Source organism: Topomyia yanbarensis, chromosome 3, assembly GCF_030247195.1.
Source record: "Topomyia yanbarensis strain Yona2022 chromosome 3, ASM3024719v1, whole genome shotgun sequence".
Taxonomy (NCBI): domain Eukaryota; kingdom Metazoa; phylum Arthropoda; class Insecta; order Diptera; family Culicidae; genus Topomyia; species Topomyia yanbarensis.
The window spans coordinates 40528595-40550317 of NC_080672.1; the positions used below are offsets into that span (position 1 = coordinate 40528595).

The 21723-nt window shown below is 38.1% G+C and overlaps 2 protein-coding genes across 5 annotated transcripts in view; one reads left to right on the forward strand and one right to left on the reverse strand.

Annotated features, from left to right (window-relative positions):
• Positions 1-21723, forward strand: part of LOC131693527 (sodium-dependent transporter bedraggled) — a 346814-nt gene that overhangs the window by 297977 nt on the left and 27114 nt on the right. The window lies entirely within an intron of this gene.
• LOC131693529 (probable cytochrome P450 9f2) lies at positions 10160-21474 on the reverse strand. 3 transcript variants are annotated; one of them, XM_058981437.1, is made up of 4 exons: positions 21407-21455; positions 20771-21212; positions 13719-13975; positions 11936-13657 (listed from the first exon to the last, which is right to left on the reverse strand). In XM_058981437.1, the coding sequence occupies exons 3-4, from the start codon at positions 13934-13936 to the stop codon at positions 12256-12258; spliced, it is 1620 nt and encodes a 539-aa protein (XP_058837420.1). In that variant the 5' UTR covers positions 13937-13975; positions 20771-21212; positions 21407-21455; the 3' UTR covers positions 11936-12255. The 3 variants fall into 3 exon arrangements, with proteins under 3 accessions (XP_058837419.1, XP_058837420.1, XP_058837421.1); XM_058981436.1 differs by lacking the exons at positions 13719-13975; positions 20771-21212 and adding an exon at positions 10160-11648 and having other exon boundaries at positions 11717-11969; positions 21407-21474; XM_058981438.1 differs by lacking the exon at positions 20771-21212 and having other exon boundaries at positions 21407-21471.

Here is a 21723-nt window from a genome sequence, read left to right on the forward strand (position 1 = left end):
GAAAAATCAGAACATTGTCTTGCTTTAAGGATATTGTAAATGTACAAGAAGAGATAATTAAAAACATTTGTATCTGCTTAATTGCTTGTACATTTTTCCAAAGACAAAGTACCGTGACTCTTATTTTTGCTACGTGAATGGCTTGCATAAGAATGACTCAAAAAAGCAAATAGATTTACTTCGAAGGTATACCGTGTCACTTCATTTTAACCCTTTCACTTTTTTCTAGTACATGTAGGGTTTCAAAACTATTTTTCCTTGAAAACGGTGGGGTCAAGAAACACGAAAAGTCTATTTTCATAAAGATGGGTGCTTCCATGTCAGTGCTAGAAGCTGGTTAATTTTTACCTTCTAATGCTCAATACAATTCTCCTAGAATTTGTACAATAGTCCAATTACGTGGAAAACGTAGCCAACGACAGTCTAAATTGATAAGTTTTAACAGTTTTCAATAATATTGCAACATAACGAAGATATATGAAAAAATCATTTTCCGTCATCAACGTAAACTGTCTCTGGCAGCCAAGCTCCATCAGAATTCAATCAGACTAATTGCAATAACTTCAGTACTAGAGCTGATCCTTGTAACTGTTAATACTCAAATTAAAGGCAATAATCACATTAATGAGCCTTATTTGATTTTGTGAGCAAATTTCGCCCAAATTAAAAGTTATAACTGTTTAAAAACGTTGTTGTCCAGAAACAACATGGGCATGAATGGGTTAAGTATTGTCACATCAATTCAGGTTCGAGCGGATAAGGTAAAAACGAAGTTTATACTTCCGGTTGCCTTTATCCAATTCTATTACACTAGGAATACTGATATCATTCAAATGTTTGGTCAAGTAGGTTTTGCCACGTGTATACTGGTTGCATAGCCAACCCAAGTACCAATTGAAGTTTTATAGCATACTACAAGTGCAATCTAAGTTTTATGAATGGCTATAAAACTACCATAAAACCTCAATCGTTACCAGTGAAGTATTCCGGTGATAAAGGGTACATGATCGATAACAGAAGTATCACAATAAAGAGAGGTGTGATCTTTGTCGTTAGAACTTGGAAGAACTTCTTCCCAGGTATTCTCAAAACTGTTAGTTTGGTAAGAATGTGACAGGCCGAACCAATTCCTTTCTACGTGTTACCACGAAATCACCGCTATCATTGCTCGAACCACGCTGAGAACATATAAAGGAACATCAATTTTTGTCGTTTATTTCACAATCCCATTCCGAAAATACCCATATTAGTGTTACAAAAAATTTTGCCCAAGCAAGCGTCGCCATTTTAGAATTTAAAATTGTGTCTAATATTGATTTATATCGCCTACTTTAAATTTCAATCCAAAAATAATATCTTTATTGTTGGGGTTATCGAGAAATTATTCAAAAAGTTCCCAAGTCTCGGATTGTAAAATGCCGGCATCGAATTCCGTCATCTACCCAATTTCTAACTTACCCATATAATTTCGCCCAACCGGAAGTCGTTATTTTGGATTTTAGAAAATTGTCTCCAGCGTCGTTTCCCGCTATCATCCCGGCAACCGACAGTTGTTCGCGAACCCCATGAAGACCGGCGCTCAAAGACTTTCTTGGGCGACCAATACTGCTTGTTAATGCATATAAGTGCAATAATAAAAATCAACATGCCTAGAAAAATGAATATTTATTTTTCATTGTGGTTTTTGAATGGGACAAACTAGTTGTGGCGTTCGTGACATTTTCTAAACAAAGCGTTTAGTTTCAATAGTTCATTGTAATTTTAGGACGACTCACAATAGAATGAACTGGAAGGGTGACGGGCATAGCGTAGTTGGTAAGTCGATTGCCTTCTAAGCAGCTCACCCGGGTTCGATTCCTAACTCCGCACATAGGGTTAGAGATTTTTCCAAAGTAGATTTCTCTAACCCGAAAAAAGCAAATGACCCTAAGGTTAAAATATCTACAATAAAAAAGAGTGCATCTTAGTGTCACGAACCTCATGGAGAGGATAATTAATCACCAATATGTAATTTCTTACGCTTGTAGTCAGTTCTTGGGTGATTTGGATAAATTACGATTGAAATCAGAATCTTATTCAATTTTGTGCTATAAGCCATTAGGGCATTGCAAAAAAAATTTTTTTTTAATTCTCAAAGGCCCTCCCCCCTCTCATATTGTGACAAATGTCAAAGTAAGCTCAGATGCCAAATTTCACATCATTTGGACAATTTTAGACCCCCGCCCACTTCGCTTGAATTTTTTTTGAAATTGGTGCTATGGGAAAATATGGAGGAAAAATACAATAAATGCTATAACTTTTGAAGTAGCAGTCAGAAAATTACAATTTATACCTCTTTTGAAAGGAAATAATCTTAGTATTTGAATGAAGATATTTTTGTTTTTAGGAAAATACCGCAAAGTGGGGTACTGGGTCATTTTGGCCCCAAAATCCCATATTTTTCAAGATTTTTTTGCTCCGTAACGCAAATCATACATATTTTGTAGTTTTTCTAATGTGAAAAAATCTCAGAAATCGAACAGAACCCTTTTGACTTTAGTCCGAATACGAGAAGTTGGGGTTGTAGGGCTTTTTGTCATTCATATTAAATTTTATCATTTTCTCATACATATATCTCTATTATTCTTCAATCAATTTTCATAAAAAGTAACTTGTTGAACGTGTAAAATTCTGAGGAATAAAACAAACATAAAAACGTTAGAGTTAAAATTCAGAAACATCAAACTTTTTGATATTTACTCTACAAATCTCATTTTTTTCATTATTTGTCCGAATACCTCAGCTTCCCCTATTTTTCCAGGAATGAAACTTTTCTCATGTGATCCCTAAGCATATTATACACTAAAAGTAATAAATCAAATAAGAATTTTGTTGTTAAATGGAGTTAATATGTGCGATTTTATGATAAAAATGTGAAATCGACACTATATGTCAGATAATTTGATGTTCCTAAATTTTACCGGTAGCGAATCTCTTTTTGTTATAATCCTAAGGATTTTCCACGTTCAACAAGGTATAGATTATGAAAATTGAGTGAAAAATAATAGAGATATATGCACGAGAAAATGATGAAGTTTAATATGAATGACAAAAGGCCATTTAACCCCAACTTCTCGTATTTGGACAAAGGTCAAAAAGGTTCCGATCGATTTTTGAGATTTTTTTACATTGGAAAAACTATAAAATATGTATGATTTGCATCACGGAGCAGAAAAATCATTAAAAATATGGGATTTTGGGTCCAAAATGACCCCGCACCCCACTTTCCCGTATTTTTCTAGAAACAAAAATATCTTCATTCAAATACTAAGATTATTTCCTTTCAAAAGAGGTATAAATTGTAATTTTCTGATTGCTACTTCAAAAGTTATAGCATTTACTGTATTTTTTCTCCATATTTTTCCATACGACCAATTTCAAAAAATTTCAATCGAGGTTGGCGGGGGTCTAAAATTGTCCAAATGATGTGAAACTTGGCACCTGTGCTTACTATGACATTTGTCACAATATGAGAGGGGGGTCTTTGAGAATTCAAAAAAACATTTTTTTTGCAATGCCCTAGCCTCCATCCTTCTATAATTTTAGGTTATATTATGATCCAATTTTGTGAACATATTGTGAGTCCCTCTCAAAAACATGTAAGGAGATTTTTTTTCATTATTTAAAATTTAAATAACTAACCAATTCAGTCCCCGGTTTGGTTCATAAATTGAAATTCTAGTGTAGCATGATATCATATTTATACTATGTACGGGGCTAACCAATTTAAAGTCCAGGATGGTGAACCCTAATCTTGTTCGTATCTTCGGAATTGAGTTGACGAATGGATGACGAAAAGCAATTCTAGACCCCATTTTGAAATCCAAGCTTGCGACTTAGGGTTTATTAAAATTCTTGATAACTCTAACCTTCCGGGTATTTTCGGAACGGGGAGGACTACTAATATACTACCTAAAGTGGGTTTCAGGCGCTATTTTAAAATGTATTGGTAATATAAAATGTAATGGCAGCGCCGTTTAAAGGTTCAAAACGGTGGCTTAAGGTCGTGCAAAGATTTATATGAAACTTCATATGGCTATTTTCAAAATATGATCGTCGAGCACACGATGAAAATCGATTTAAGACTTCATTTTAAAATCCAAGGGAGCATCTTCCGGCTAATTTAATTTTTACATAACACACTATTTGGGTACTTTCAGAATTGAGTCAACTAGTATATGACGAAAATCGATTGCAAACACCATAAAATCCATCAATATGGGTATTTTGGAAAAGAGGCTGACGAGCAGATGATGGAAATCGATGTCTGACGCCGTTTCAAAGTCCAAGATGGCGACGTCCGGTTGAGCGATTTTTTTATTACTCGTCGGAGTCAAGAGAGATTTCAAAAACCATTGTGAAATTCAAGATGGCGGCCGCTGGCACAGCAAATTTCTTTATAACCGTTTCAATATAGGCATTTTTGGAATGGGATTGACGAATAGATGATGGATATCCATGTCTAATGTAAATAGAAAAACCAAAATGGTGACTGCCAGTTGTGAACATTTCAACGTTTTTTTGTGAAAAGGGCGATACTTACAAATGTAAACATAAGGCTTTTTTCATACATGCGAATGAGAGCTTTGAAACGCAACAAATTAACCTAAAAATTTGGATTCTACGATATTGCTTTCTTAAACTACAGCTAAAAATACAACGGGCGAAACTGTATTTTTGTTTGTTTATTTGAAGTTTCGCCCTCTACGCTCCATGCAAACAAACAGGGCGATACTTTTTTTGCTAGCACTTTAGAGGCGAAACTGTTTTTTTTTCGTATTTTTTAGGATTATCAAGCTGATACTAGCTGTAAATAGTAACAATGATCACTATTGCAAAAACCCGGACGAAATCGGTGGTGTAGAACGGTAGTTATTGTAAAAAAACGTAAGGGCGATACTTCAATGCTGATAGGTGGGACCGAAAAAGTAAACAATCGCCAAAGGGGCGATACTATCATTTTGTCAATTTCAATAGCAAAAACAAATTTTAATTTAATAATTTCAAATACTTTATGAAGTTTTGGGTTTCGATCACTGAATCATACAATCTAGGATATAAAAAACACAATAGTTCTTAAATAGGAAATAAAACCAAGTCTGGAAATATTCACTGTTGATTTTCTTTGAATGGTGTAACTGCTAGTATCGCCCTTTTCAAGAAAAAGCGTTGATTTATTTTCGGAATGCTGTTTCATCCTGCTTCACGTACAAACATCGCCTGATAATCGAAAGCGTTCCCTTAAGGGGGTCTTCTATTCGCGAGGCCTAAAATTGTACACTTTTTTGGGAATAAATTGTAAAGCATCTACTCAATGGATTTTTTTTTATTTTGAAGATACATGTTTTGTCTTTTTAATTTTACATTTGAAGACGAAAAGAAAAACTCTCGCCACCTTGAAAATTCATTGATGATATTGGTGTTGAAATTGTATGAGTCCCGCTTAAGTCAAGTTTTGGCAAACTGGGTAATCTGTAATCAGAAAACTCATATCTTTTATAATCATAGTCACGTTGGCTATGTTTAGACGAGAGGGATTTCTTTTATTTTATAATTTGTAAAAATTATGTAACGATTTGTGAAAATTTCCAATATTTACGTTATTTTTTGGCCTATTAGGGGCCAAACATAGCGGTATATTTTCTGAACAGTTGGAGAAAAAATTATTGAAATCGGACCAGTACTTCTATGAAAAGTCTTACTTGATTGCTTAAAAACACTACTTTCGGGAAAACGCGTTTAAAGATAAAGTACGGTGTACAACTCAATTGTAGTACCTTACTAGATAATCTATTATACCGGGTCCGCAGAGCTCACCTTCTTCATCATGAAAATGTCCTTGGCTTTGGACATATTGCTCTCTTTGTTGAAGTCGGGCCTGTTTTACTGCGACACCCACTTTGCGTTCAGAACGAGTTACACGTTCACTGTCGAGTCGAGTAGCACATCTTTCAACTTCAGTCCCCAAGGTAATTCCCATCACCTCCTTGAGTGTTGGGGATTTTCGGTCGATGACGAGCAGTGTTTGAGGGAAGGCCAGATTGCATTTCGCATATGTTCTAAAGAATTTGAGTTTCTCCGAATCGCCAGCCCATAACATTTTGTTAGCTCGCCGATTGATTTGTCCCTCAGTTTACCCTTTCCTTTCCCACAGATACCTATATTTTCTTTCTTCAGTTTTCGTAATCTCGTTCCCATACGCTTCTCAACATGTCCGACGCATTCTTTCTTACGTACGATAATCTCGTCCCAAAACAAAGAAGAAACCACTCGCAGGCGCTCACATATACATAAACCGTAAAGAATTCACCGGTCCGAATTCTTTAAACAATGATTTTTTCATAGACAAGCGCCATCGTGAACAGAAACAGCCGGAGATGGGTACCTTTCGGTTCTCAGAAACATACCAAGGAATATTATTTTCACCAAATCTTTTCTGTGGCGTATTCTCAGATTTTTGGAAACCATAAGAATGGAAGACCCCCTTAAAAGACGCTTTATGCACTCTCTAACAGAAATACATAGAGCGCTACACCATTCTCCACGACAAATTGTTATGCTCTCTTGAACGAGGAAGACTTCGACTCTTGTGATTCCCTTGTGGGGACATCTGCTAACTGCTCCTAATAACAATAGGCAGATGTGATTCCTTGTGAAGGCTAAATGGTTCGAAACGGGCTTCACGAGTATATGATAAAAATGGATGCTTGGCGCCGTTTCGAATTCAAAGATAACGACTTCCGATAAAGCAATGTTCTCGAAAACTCAAAAAAATTACTATTTTTGGAACGGGCTTCATGAGTGGATGATGAAAATGAATATCCTACGCACAATTTTAAGATGGCGACTTCCGGTTGAGCAATATTCTCGATAACTCAAACAATATGAGTATTTTTGGAGCGGGATGGATAGGTGATGAAAATAGAGAGTCGACGCTATTTTGAATTCCAAGATGGCAACTTCCGGTTGAACAATATTCTCTATAACTTAAACAATATGGGTTGCTTTGTAACGGGCTTGACAAGTAGATGATGAAAATTGACGATTGCCGCCAGTTCGTAATCCAACATGGTGACTTCCGATTGAGCAATATTCTCTATAACTAACACGATAGGTATTTTTGGAACGGGCTTGACGAATAGATTATAGAAACGTTAGTTTGGCGCTAATTGGAAATCCACGATTGCGACTTCCAGTTGAGCGAAAGTTGTATAAGGGTATTTTTGAGTGGGCTTGGCGAATAGATGACAGAAATCGATGAACGACGCCAATTTGAGCAATTTTGGCCAAGATAGCGTCTTCCGGTTGACAAAACTTTGCTATAATTATATCATGGGCAACAATATTCACTATACTTATATCTGCACTAGAGCTATCCCTTTTCGAAAATGCCTATATTTTTAGGGTTATAGAGATGCTTAACCGTAGTTCTTAGATTTCAAAATGACTTCATACATTAGTTTTCGTCATCTACTTGTCAACCCCATTCCAAAAATATCCATTAGACCGGCAACAATTTTGACTTTTTTTTTCGGAAAACTGCTAATTGAAATGATAATTGGATGCACAAATCATTTGCAAAATATGAGATTTTTGCGATAGCTCTGTTCACCCACAAGAGGTTTCAAGTTTATATAGTAATGTATATGGAAAATCGGAAATGAAAACTTAAAGTCAAATAAAAAATTCCACAGTTACTCTGCACATCTCAAAACTTATGGTCACATAGCTAATTTTATAATGGACAGCTTTGTTGAAGGTTGCATATTGATTGGAGGTTCCCCGAGAGAGTTATTTAACTTTGAAGACCAACCGATTTTTTTTTTGAAATTTCCTATTCTAACCATGTGCGAGAAAGAGAGGCAACACATAACTTTATTTGAGAATATTTTTTTACTGCAAGATAGGATCAATTTGCAGTCTTCTGCAATGTTGATACTTGCATCTTAAGCTATATATCTTGCAGATTATTGGATGCACAAAATGATACTGGCCTTTTTTACTGAATTTATTGCTTCTTCTGCCTATTTTTCATATATTTTAACATAGAAAACTTGAAAACTCTTGTGAGTGAACTAGAGTTTTCGGAAAAAGCTCATATTTGACAAATGGTATGTGACATCAATTACCGTTCGATTAAACAGTGTTCCAAAAAAAGTCAAAATTATTGCCACAATTGTTGAAGTCACACAGAATTTTTCCAAACCGGAAGTCGTCATCTTAAATTTTAAAATTACATCGATTTCCGTTATCTACTTGTCAACCCCATTCCGAAAACACCCATATCGTTGAAGTTCTAGAAAATTTATCTAAACCGAAAGTCGCCATCAATTTTCAAAAAATTTCAAAATGGCTCCAGACATCGATTTCCGTCATCTACTTGTCAACCCCATTGCGAAAATAGCCGTATTGTGTAGGTTATAAAATGAATTTCCATATGGTTTCAGACATCAATGTCCGTCATGTGCTCGTCAAACTTGTTCCGAAAATTATTGATGTGCTAGAGATTTTATCAACCCGGAAGTCGCCATCTTAAAATTCAAAATCGATTTCCATCTTCTACTTGTCAAACCCATACCTAAAATACTCATATTGTTGAGGTTATCGATAATTTATCTAAACCGGAAGTTTCCATCTTGGTTTTCTAAATGGCTTCAGACATCGATTTCCATCATCACTCGTCAACCCCGTTCCGAAAATATTATTGAGGCTATAGAAAATTTATTTAAACCGGAAGTCGTCATGTTAGATTTAAAAATGGCTTCCGGAATCAATTTCCGTCATGCACTTGTCAACGACATTCCGTAATTGCCCGTATCGTTGACGTTATAGAGGTTTTATCTAAACCGGGAGTAACCATCTTCAATTTCAAAATGGCTTCAGGCATCGATTTCTGTCATCTAGTCGTCAACCCCAAAATACGCAACTTTGATTAGTAAAAGTTAGTTAAGAATATGTAAAATTATGTACAACTTCATACATGTACCCAACTTGTTTCTTAAAAACAGAGTTTGTTATTTTGAATTCAGTTCGTAAAAAAAGCTGCTTAAATCGAATGAGGATGGCATTAAAAAGAATTCGTAAATTGAGTTTTTACTAGGTCACTTGAAAAGTACAAAATCTCTGTAGCAATGTGTAGTTTTTAATCTTCAGTCACCTTCGCCGATTTAAAAAAGGGCGTCAAACATCGAATTCCATCATCCACTCATCAACCACATTCCAAAAATACTTACATGTTTGGCGCCATATTCGATTTTAACATGGCGTCAGATATAGACGTCTTCCCTCTTCTTAAATATAAATATCTCTTTAAACCGCAACTATAAACTACATATTACTGGTAGCTTATGTAAATCTTGAGACTAAAACTCCAGAAAATGTTTATATCATCTAAAACTTAACATATTTTACTATGAGATTACTGGGCATCAAATCCAAAAAATTCTTAAAACCCAAAACCTCGCATGAAATCGTAATCAAAACCTGTTGCTTCTAGCCTGACCGAGTATATACCGAATCCAAAACTTCTAAGATATCATTGATTTTGATAGTAATGCGTATATTCCAGCGAGTTCTTGGATTCATGAATTTATTCGTAGCATAACACACCTCATTGGTATATTATAAGCCCCAAAGAGTTTCTATGCTCGCCATAATATAACAAAAGATCGACTATTGACTTAAAACCTATTCTCCAGAAAATTTTAGGATGAACTTAAACATCAGTGAACTTTAACAATTTGTACAACTCAATTCGACGAAATATCCTGAGTATGCATTGCTACCAAGGAATCACTTTTTACGCTTGTAGATCTTAAGATCTGTACTCTTGATCTACAAACTCAACATTTCCAAACTTTATTCTCTGAGCGTATATGGCTATTTAATTTAATGACAGAGAGTTATTGAAGGACCTAGAACATTTGAATTCATATGGTGGAACATAAACAACTTTTACTAGTAATAGTTGGCTAAGAATATCCTGTAAAACATACCTGATTTTGTGTAACATTCGTCCAGCTGATTCGATTGGTCTGTATAACTAGGCCGACCGGGCCTCGGAAAAAAATCTTTAAAGTCTGAGGTGTTCTTATATCTTTCTTTTATATTATTACGTATATTGTACACTGAATAATACATCACATATATTTCGTAAATAGAGGTTTTAGTGCATAGGATTCACATTATTTATTCAATCAATACTCGAATCTCTAGGTACCAATTCAAGCCAAACACCGTCTTTAGTCTGTAGTGCCACTATACTCTCCGCTAGCCGCAGAGGAATTTTGGATTTTTCAGTGCGCTCGAAAGTAAAATTCTTTAGCAAATTATACAAAACGGCCTTCACCTCCATCAGAGCGAACCTTGATCCGATACAATTCCTTGGACCAATTCCGAACGGTAAATAGACTGTGGGATTAATCTGCGATCGGTTCGCCTCACTAAACCGTTCCGGATCGAATTTATACGGATCAGGATAGTACTGAGGATCGTGATGCAAAGCAGTTATCGGGAACCACAATGTCTGCCCTTTGTCAATTTTAACACGGGTTCCTTTGCCATCGTCGAAAAGGTAATCCTTCACGCAGACCCTATCGGAAAATGGAGCCGGAGGCCATAGACGAAGCGTTTCCGATACTACCATGTCCATGTATTGCATCTTCTGAAGTGCATCGTAGGTCAACGAATTCCCACGAAGCAATTCATCGGTTGCCACGATTTCTTCGTACAGCTTCTGCTGAACATCCGGGTTAGCCAGTAATTCATAGCAAACGAATGTCAATGCAGTAGATACGCTGTCGAATCCTGCTACGAAAAATAGGAAACACTGGGAAACCAATTCATTTTCGGTCCACATGCGGTTATGCGTTGATCTTCCAACTTTGGATTCTTCGACAGTGGCAAATCCGGCATCTTTGGTATCTTTTTCCTCATTCTGGTGTGCTAGCGTTCCCTTGCGAACCTGCATCAGCATTTGTATCATGTCGTTCCGAACAATCCCATGTGCATCTCGTTGCTTCATGTTATCTACTATCATGTGTTTGAAATACGCTGTCGGTTCCGGGCTCGATATGTCCATTTTAAGCATTCTCGGGATCGAGGGAGCTAGACGAAACATCACCATCTTCAGCATAGCTTTGAGCGTTTTAAAGTTTAACAATTCCTTTCCTTTGACGTAAAATTCGTTCTCCTGATCACGCAACGAATCAACCTGAATCCCGAAAGCCACCGAAGCGATCACATCGTTTCCAATTCTCGAGAAAACATCCTTCATCTCGTACTCGAGCTTCTGTCCGGCCTTTGCTTCCGACAGGAAGAACTCCACCGTCGATTCTGCACATTTCGACACCAGCTCGAACATTTGCCGCATCCTCGATCCGGTAAACGCCGGACTTAAGGTGGCTCGCATATCACGCCACTTTTGACCACATAACAAAACCAACGAATTGCCGAAGAGACTTTCCCCTGCACCGTCTTCCACGTCCGAGCTGGTGAAAAACGGTGTATGATCACTGAAGTGATCGAAGTCCTTAACGCCCATCTGTTTGATAGCGTCCACATCCCGGATCATCATTACCGGTTTCAAGAAGTCAAACAGACCAATGATCCTGAATAGAAAAATAAGAATAATTTGATTAAACAACGATAAACGGATCAATACCGGCGATCAACTTACTTAGATTCTGGGAACTCATCATACATATATTGAATGTGCTGCAGAAAGTCACGCCTTTTAAACAGCACGGGTGCGGTGTTTCCAAACAGGAATGTCGGCTTCACAAACGGTATGCCACGTTTCTCGAAGAACTTGTAGTTTCGAGCGAGGAGCAGGTAGATGAGCAGCACAATCCCTGCTATGGCGGCTACCGTGAATGGGTCGATTGAAAGCATTGTCCTCTCGTGTCCAAAGTGTAGTACCAATCTACCAGCTGGAAAGTAGGAGGAAGTGCGCCTTACTTATGCATTCAGTTCGGTGGGTATGTGACACAATGGTCCTGCGAGTCTGACTCATTACACTTACGACTATCAGAAAAGCATAGAAGTGATAAAAATTTATATCATATTTTACGGGGGTTGGTGCTTCTGATTAGAGTCGGATCTAATTCCTTATCATTTTTGCTATTTACTAAGGTGACCAGTGGGAAAATATCGATTAGCATTTTTGTTATTTACCACTTAAATTAAATAAAAAATAGCTATCAGTTCCGCGAAAAATCACATTCTAGGTTTCAGCTCCAGCCAAACACCGCTCTCCGGAATCGGTCCCAGTATAGTTTTCATTAGGCGCAGCGGAATCTGTGACTTGGAAGTTGCTTCTAAGGTGAAATTTTTCAACAAACTGTACACGATCGCCTTCACTTCCATCAGCGCTAATCTCGATCCGATGCAATTCCTTGGGCCAATTCCAAAAGGCAGATATGTGGCCGTATTAATACTCGAACGGTTTGCCTCACTGAACCTTTCCGGGTTGAACTTGTGCGGCTCTGGGAAATACTGAGGATCATGATGCAGAGCAACCACCGGAAACCACACGATCTGACCTCTGTCAATTTTAATTTCTTTTCCTTCATCACTCTCAAATGTGTAGCTTTTCACACAAAACCGATCGATAAATGCTGCCGGTGGCCACAGGCGGAGTGCCTCGGAAACGACCATATCCATGTATTGCATCTTCTGAAGTACATCATAGGATAACGGTTTCCCATTTAGAGCTGCCTCAGTCACTAAAATTTCCTCGTACAATCTTTGTTGAATATCCGGATTAGCAAGCAATTCATAACTTAAAAACTGCAAAAATGTCGACATGGTTTCGAATCCTCCTAGGAAGAATAAGAAACATTGAGCGATAAGCTCGTTATCAGACCACTCCCGGTTCTGCGTAGATTTTCCCACATTAGACTCTTCTACAGTTGCAAATCCCGCATCCTTGGTATCTGCTTCCTCTAAGGAATGCTTTAGAGCACCCTTCCTGACCTGCATCAACATATGAATCATATCGTTCCGCACAATTCCATTCTTCACCCTTTGCTCCATATTATCAGTGATCATCCGCTTGAAGTACGCCAGCAACGTTGAGTTGAATAAATCAAGCTTCAACCGCCTCGCCAACCAAGGAGTTCCCCTAAACATCAAAACCTTCGGAATGGTCGTCACTTTCTTAAAGTTCAACAACTCTTTCCCCATTACATAGAAATCATTCAGCGGTTCCCTGAACGAGTCAACCTGAATTCCAAACGCAACCGAGGCGATCATGTCGTTGCAAAGTCTCGAAAAAACTTCCTTCATCTCCAGCTCCAGTTTCCGACCAGCCTTTGCTTCGGCCGCGTAAAACGTGGCCGTTGATTCAGCACATTTGACCACCAGTCCGAACATGTGCCTCATCTTGCTACCGGTGAAAGCCGGACTCAGAGTCGCCCGCATATCCCGCCATTTCTGGCCGCGCAATGCAAGAAGAATGTTTTCGATTAATCGTTCCCGGTCCACTTCCTCGTCCGGGTGGGTAAAAACTGGCATCCGATCGACAAAGTGATCAAAATCCTTCACTCCAATTCGTTTGATCAATTCCGGATCCCGAACTATCCACACCGGGTTGATGAAATCGAATCCACCAACGATCCTGCGTAAATGTAGATTTTAGCTGCTGGAGGTCATCCGGTCGATGTTACATCATTACTTACTTGGACTTCGGGAAGGCATCGTAAAGGTGTTTGATTTGCTGATACAGGTCACGTTTCTTCAGCAGTATGGGACCGTGACTACCGAGCAGGAAGGTTGGTTTTTCGTATGGAATGTCGCGATCTTCGAAGAACTTAGACTTTCCGGTGATGTATCGGTATACGAGTAGGATTATACCGACAATCGCTGTCACTGTAAAAAGAGCGTTTGTCGTCAACATCCTTGCCAGTAAGTTGACCTTTGTTCACTAACGATTAGCCTACGGAAAAAGGGAATATGCAATCTTACTGGTCGATTTTCGTATAAACGATTGTGAAACGTAAACTGTAACCATTCTCAATCTGGGATCCGCGAAGATGAATATCTTTTCCGGTTGGATATTAAAATTTAAAGCTTTTTCGCAACAAACAGAAAACAATATATTAATAGCAAACAAAATCGATCTTAACAAACAGTATTATATCGTCGTCTCCGGATGCGCAGTAAATTGAGCCAGCCACAGAAAATAAAAGCGTAAAACGGGAAAATATAATTTCGATTGACAAAATCCTGTTTGACCTACAGTATATGACGTTGAACTGTTATTAAAAGTGAAAACAGATTTTAACCTGACGTGACATACATATAGTTACACCAAGTGAGAAACTGTGTATAATTGCGAAGAACAACATGCAATATGGCGTCGAATATGATAACCAATATCCTGAATATATGGATGACGATAAACTTAAAGTGCTCCCACACGACCTAGGGCCTTAGATCGAAACACACATAAGACTTATGTCAAAATACTGAGAAGTGGAATCCGTTGCAAACGATACTTGAGGAAAAATTTTCAGTGGCATTTCCAACCGCGTTCGTGTTGTTAAAATGCGTTTGGAAAAAAATGCTGTGCATCTACCCTGTTCAGATATTACGGTAAGCAATGCTCCGAAGTCGCTAAGAAAACTCAATAACTGATGCGCTTTGTACATCGAAAATACTATGTACTGTACTAACAACGAAATAGCAACGATTGGTCTAGTGCCATAAGTTTCATGGGCATCTTCCGACAATTTCATCTCCAAGTGACTTGGATGAGGTCGTGGATAAAACAAGCTCTCTCATAGTAGCAGCATACCAAGAGGCATGTCCGCTTCGAGTTATGCGTGCTTCTAGAGGAACCCTTTGGTGGAATATCGAACATGTTCGACACTGGGACGGGTCGGAGGCATTGAAGTTGGCTCGCAAAGCATACAGAAATGCCCTTCGATCGAAGTGGTTGGAAAAGCCTCTGCACAAATGTCTCAAGTCTCAACGAGACTAGTAGGTTAAACAAGTTACTTTCGAAATCGAACGACTTTCATGTCAGTTCAATTAGAACTGCTAATGGTGACTGCTACTCGTCTGACGAAGACGTACTACTCAATTGTCTTTTCAACACACACTTTCCGGGCTGTACGGAGCCATCACTGATGACTGGCCCTGAGTTCTTTTCAGGTAGTTCTGATTCTTGGATATTCGTTCGTAGAGTTGTGACAATCGAATCGATCAAACTGGGCGTTTGAAAGTTTTGTTCCGTATAAGTCTCCGGGAAAGGATGGAATCATTCCAGTTCTACTACAAAAAGGATATGAACACTTCAAGTATACGTTGAAAAAGGTTCTTACTTGTAGTCTTTCAACAGGATACATTCTATTAGCGTGGCGGGAAATAACAGTCAAATTCATTCCCAAAGGTGGCCGCGTCACTTATGAGGAGGCAAAGAGCTTTAAACCGAGCAGTCTGACCTTCTTTCTCAAATCAGTGGAACGTTTAATCGACCACTACATTCAGGATGTTAGCTTTCGAATCCATTTTGGAAACAACACGAGGTCATGGAGTACCTTCATATATCTCGAACTGGATACATGCAATGCTTAGCAACCGACATCTGTTCTAATCGTTAAGACAAGTAGAGATAAGGAAACTGCGTGTCTGCGGATATCCTTAAGGGGGTGTGCTGTCACCACTTCTATGGAACCTTGTCGCCGATGGCTGGTTGAAGAAACTTAATGAGCTTGGATTTCCGACGTATGGTTTCGCCGATGATTATCAAATAATGATCACCGGTATTTGCATTAGCACACCTTTTGATTTGATGCAGCAAGCCTTATGTGCTGTTGAGCAATGATGTTTTCATGTTGGACTATCAGTTAATCAGTTAATAAAACCGGAACTCGTCCATTGCAGTTCGACTCTGAAATTATTATCGCAGATCAAGTTAAGTACGTTGGGATAATTCTTGACTCAAAACTTAATTGGACAGCTCACATCGATTTCTGGATCAAGTAAGCTTGCATGGCCTTCGGCCAATGTAGATAAACCTACTACTGCTCTAGAGGCATTCTTGAACATAAAACCACTACATGTGTTTCTGAAACAAGAAGCACTTTCTTGTACATACTGTCTTAAGGTTACTGATCTCTGGAAAAGTAAGCCAATAGATCGTGCAACTAGCCACATAAGACTGTGGCCACAAACGATTACTTGTGATGAGTATATACTTGCCCCTAGTGACCTTACACTCACATGTAGTGTTCCTTTTAGAACTTTCAATGTGAGAATTCCTCTTCGCGAGGAATGGTTGTCTGGCTGGATGGAGCGACAACTTGAAGAAAACGTAGTTTGTTATATTGACGGTTCTTTGTTGGAGGGCCGAGCCTGTACTGGTGTCTATTGTCATGAAATAAGATTAAACCAATCTCATCCGCTTGGTAGATACTGTACCGTATTCCAAGCAGAAATCTTTGCGATTCTGTGTGGCGTACAATCAGCACTTCAACAGGGCATTTCCGGTAAAAGAATTTGTTTTTGCTCTGATAGTAATGCTGCCCTGAAAGCACTTAGTTCGGCAGATTCGAGATTGAAACTAGTAATCGCATGTCGAACTCAAATCGAAGAACTTAGCCTTTCAAATGTTATCTATGCTATGGGTACCCGGTCATTCTGGTATTACTGGAAAAGAATGGGTGGACGAATTGGCTAGAGCTGGCGCTGCGACTGAATTCGTTGGTCCAGAACCAGTTCTACCATTGTCGATAAGTTGGATAAAACACAAGATTCGATCTTAGGCAGCATCCGAACATGCCAACCATTGTCGTAGCTTGCAAACTAGCGTTCAAACAAAGACTTTTCTGCCGGATGTGAGTCCGAAAATGTCAAAGAATATGTTGCATTTTTCCAAACCCAACTGCAGTATTCTAATCAGGGCACTGACTGGACATTGCAAACTCAATTATCACATGGCTACTATTCAGCGCGCTGAGTATTATTCATGTGATCTTTGTGAATCCGATTACGGAACATCATATCATTTGATATGCAACTGCCCTGTAGTAATGCAATTACGTATACGGATTTTTGGTTCTCAATACATAGATGAACCTATGTACAGAGAGCTGAAACTGAAGGATATGCTATTGTTCCTAACCCAGTGTGATAAAGAGCTAGTTTTAGCCGTATTTGAATAACAATATCTCTTCGGGGGTGTTATCGTTCTGTTATCTCAATATCCCCTCGGGGGTGTTGATATATCCGCTCACTTAAATAAAAATTCTAAATCCCTCCGGGGGCTGGAATCTTAATTCTAGCCATTGTAGCACCTGCAGATCGTTAAGCATCCCTCCGGGTGTGCAGAATGCTCTGTTTTAATTTTTTTTTGTTTCGTTATTTTCCTTACCACTTCCCCAATCCTTCCCATCAGGAAATGATGAAAAGACAATTCTTGACAAGGCACAAATCTCCGATCAACATGGGGAACGTGCCATTTGAGCCTGACGCTACTGATTCCTGAACAACGAAATAGCAACGATTGGTCTAGTACCTCCAAACCAACAACCAGTACAATAAATGTCGATAAAGAGAGAATTACAACAGCGACCCGTAAGAGCAAGCAACTAGTAAGAACGTCCGACTTCGAACATCATGAAAGATGTACCGATCATGACATGAACGTCAACGATAACGCAAAATAAGGCAAACGGGCTTACTCTCAAGTTGTGGTGGACAACACAGTTAACGCATCACATATGCTTAGAAAAAACACGCAGCAGCAAACTGCATCCGCAAGACTCTCCTGTCCGCAGTAACTTTGTGTTATTATTTTATTTTTCCATAATTCAAAAACAGTTAAGCCCCACGGCTCAGTTATGCTAACGCGATTCGTGTGAAATATAACATGCTAATGAGTCGTGTGAAATATAACAAAAATAAATATTAAAATCGATATAAAACCGTGGGGGTACGCAGCAAAAGGTAGAGAACCGCTAACCTAGAGCATTGTTTGATTTTTTTTGTTGCTTCATTTCAAATTTTTGAATATTGCTAATGCATGACGTAGTTCCTATTAAAATCGTAGATTGGAACCTTGGAAGAAAAAATACTACAGTACAATCGTAATTCTATTAAAGTATCAGAAAACCGATGTTTTTTTCGCGCACTCAGTGTCAGCTTAAGTCACTTTCTACTCCACTTTGCGGTCATCAAAAACCCTATTTGATACTGTCTCACTGCGCTAAAGAATAAACAGATAGTACTATGAACACAATGAAATGAAGAAAACACAGCAAGTGGAGCAGCCAATATTACAATATTTTACTATTTAGGATATTTTACAATCAGTAAAAGCCTTCAATTTTAACCATAGCTCTGATAGAAATATTCGCATCATAATAAGTAATGACGCAGAAGATTGTAATACCGACATTCCAGTAGCCAGCGAGAACAGAATGGTTAGCAACCTATGCTCAAAAGTCTGTTTTCATCCACCAAAGACAACGGTCAAGTTACGCAGTGTACTTTCTGCTTCTGCCCGAGTCAACGTAAAGCGAACGTCAAAACATTCCTTATACCTCGTGTGCATTGTCTGTAGCACAAAAAACAGTTACTTTTCTTTTCGCCAAGGTAAAAATAAAGAAAAGAAAAAGAACTAATCAAACCGGTTTTAACCCCTTCATGCCCATGTTGTTTGTGGACAACAACGTTTTTAAACAGCTGTAACTTTTGATTGAAGTACGATTTTCTCACAAAAACAAATAAGGCTAATAAATGTGATTTTTGTCTTTCATTTTAGTATTTATAGTTACAAGAATCAGCTCTAGAACTGAAGTTATTGAAACTTGTCTCATTGGATTCCGATGGAGCAGTGCTGCCAGGGACAGTTTACTTTGACGACGGAAAATGATTTTTTCTTATATGTTCCTTTTATTGCAATATTATTGAAAACTGATAAAACTTATCGATTTAGACCGTCTTTGGCTACGTTTTCCACGCAATTGGATTATTGTAAATATTCTAGAAGAATTGTATTGAGCATTTGAAGGTGACAATTGAGCAGCTTCTAGCACTTTGAGGGAAGAACTTCTGAAAAGCACATCGACATTTTGGCGATTCCGTTTCTTCACATCTTTCAAGCATTTTTTGCTACACACAGAAAAAAAATATTGGTAAAAGTAAGAGTGTTCCGCTCTTAGCAAAAAAACAACTAACGCCTACTATCAGGTTGAAAGTAAAACTTTTAAATTAATCAAGAATAATAATCAAAATAAAAGTTTTCCTTTTAAGCTAATGAAGAATAGTATTCAAAATAAATGTTTTATTTTCAAACTAAGAGTATGCGTTAGTTCTTTTTTGCTAAGAGTGAAAAACTCTTATTTTTACCAACATTTTTTTCTGTGTGTAGTGCCAGTGGCAGTTTTTCATTTTGCTGGAAATCCGGAAACATGTTCCCAGTCCTTGAAAGGGAAAATGAACGAAACAACACTAACCATCGTGGAATAACTTCATTGAGCTTTGTCTCGAATTGATAATTATGAAATCAATTCTGGCTCAATGCAAACAGTACCTAATCGACGATGAACATGGCTTCACGTCTGAACGTTGAACAGCGACATCCTACGTAACAGCGAATGTAGAACGTCGCGCTCAAACTGATCTAATGAACCACGATCCAACAATCGCTGAAATAGAAAAAAATGATCTACGGTAGTTTCTACAGCTGTTTGAATCCTAGCTTACAGATAGAGATACAATATTTGTCATTAGAGATTGCCAGGCACCCACATTTGCTTCTACGCCAGGAATAGCCCAGGGAAGCTACTTGGGACCATTGATGTTTCAGCTCTACTTTAATTACGTGTATTTATTACTGGTTTTCCTTAAGGAATTTGGTCAAGACATTTGTGGATAAGCGTACAAAACTTACATTTTAGCATAGTTCTAACACTTCGCGATCCGCTATTTATTGTATTTAGTGCTGAGGACTCCTCACTGGTTCTTCACAGACAATATCAAAATATTTCGTCTCATCCACTTTATCGAGAGTTGCGGATTTCAGAACAACAGCTTGAAATCTTTGCTGATTGTGGTGTAGCAAGTACCGCGTATGTGTAAATCCGAAGAAGTGCTCGGTGATCAAATTCTTACGAAAGGTAAAGAATTTTTGTATGACTGCCGAAAACCTTCGCTAGGCATTTTTGAGCGGGAAAGCAATCGGAACAATTCGTAACACAAAAGCGTAGTGGAGCAAACTTGATGTTTATCCAATTATTTCTCCTCTGGAAGAAATTTAGCACGGTACATATTGCATTAACTTGCTAAGCCTAGCCATGTTTCGATTTCACTAGTGCTCATCAGCTTAACAGAACTTTTACGCGGAACTACCTGTTTGCTTACCCGTCCAGGAGAAAATAACTGGATAATATCCCGAACATACTATTAATACCAAAACTTGGTATTAATTATTATACCTCATTGAGGTATTAGGCAGGTATTGAAAAAACATTTTTCAATACCTGCTTAATACCTCAATGAGGTATAATACTTTATTTTAGTATTATTTATGTGTTCCAGTGATGCTCAAATACCAAATCAATACCTTCTTGAATACCTCCATGGAGTGAATTTTGTTACTGGAAGGTTGAAAAATGTTTTATTATTGTTCAGGTATTATAATAACTCGTTTTATTATCAAAAAGTTATTTGTAGAACATGTCTGTGTTATTTTATTTTTTTTTTTTTTTTTTGGTTGTTTTACTTCTTATGTAGAGCTCATTAATACCATATTGTGGTAAACAGTCGTTGGTATTGATACCTATATTTAGTATTCCGCAGTTACTTTCTCAAATTGGTTCTCTGCATTTTTGAGCTAGCGTCAATCCCGTGTCCGGCTCCAAGTTTCTGTCGGATTCTGATGAGACGTAATCGAAACTTAAATTCCATTACTATGTTAGTATTTCCATTATTTCCTCGTGTCAATTTCCTTTGATCAAATTTTCGACGGTCCAACCAGCCACGCACATCAAACTGTCCAGCATACATTAATTTTTGATCCCAATTTGTTGCCGGTTTGACCTTTACAGCACACAAAACTCTGGTGGCGATGATCTCATCTCTAATGAATCTCTTTCAGCTCAAAACATTAACCTAAACTGGCCGGCACGGAAATTTCGCTTCTATTTGCCTCCCAATCGGCGCTGCTGCGTAGATCAAACAAACAGTCACTTCAAACGGCTGAACGGTAATTATTATATCGTTGCTGGGGGTTTTTGTTGTGGAATGAACCCACACAGGTTTGCTTGTATAGTTTCGGTTTAAATACTAAGCACATGGCTCCAGCGGATTGTGTGTTCTTACAAATTGTAAAGTTGTTTCATATCAAAGTAATACTTACGATTTCCAACCAATTCCCGTCCCGTCGTGCTATTGGCACGAAGCTCTGCGCTCAACTGAACCCCCTCATTAATGGTATTCACCTACTCGAAGCGTATGTTCTACCATAGTGTGTCCTATTTTCAACCACCGCTAAAAAATTATCAAATCTTTTTATGTTGTTATCAAACCGTTAAATGTGTACCTACAATGAATGGAAAAAAAACTTGTCAAGACACACAACTAGAATGTGGTGTAATAATAGCACCCGTGACCCTATTTGTGTACAAACAAATTATTGACCAGAACGGGAGGCAAGGTCAACGCCAGTGTTGCCGC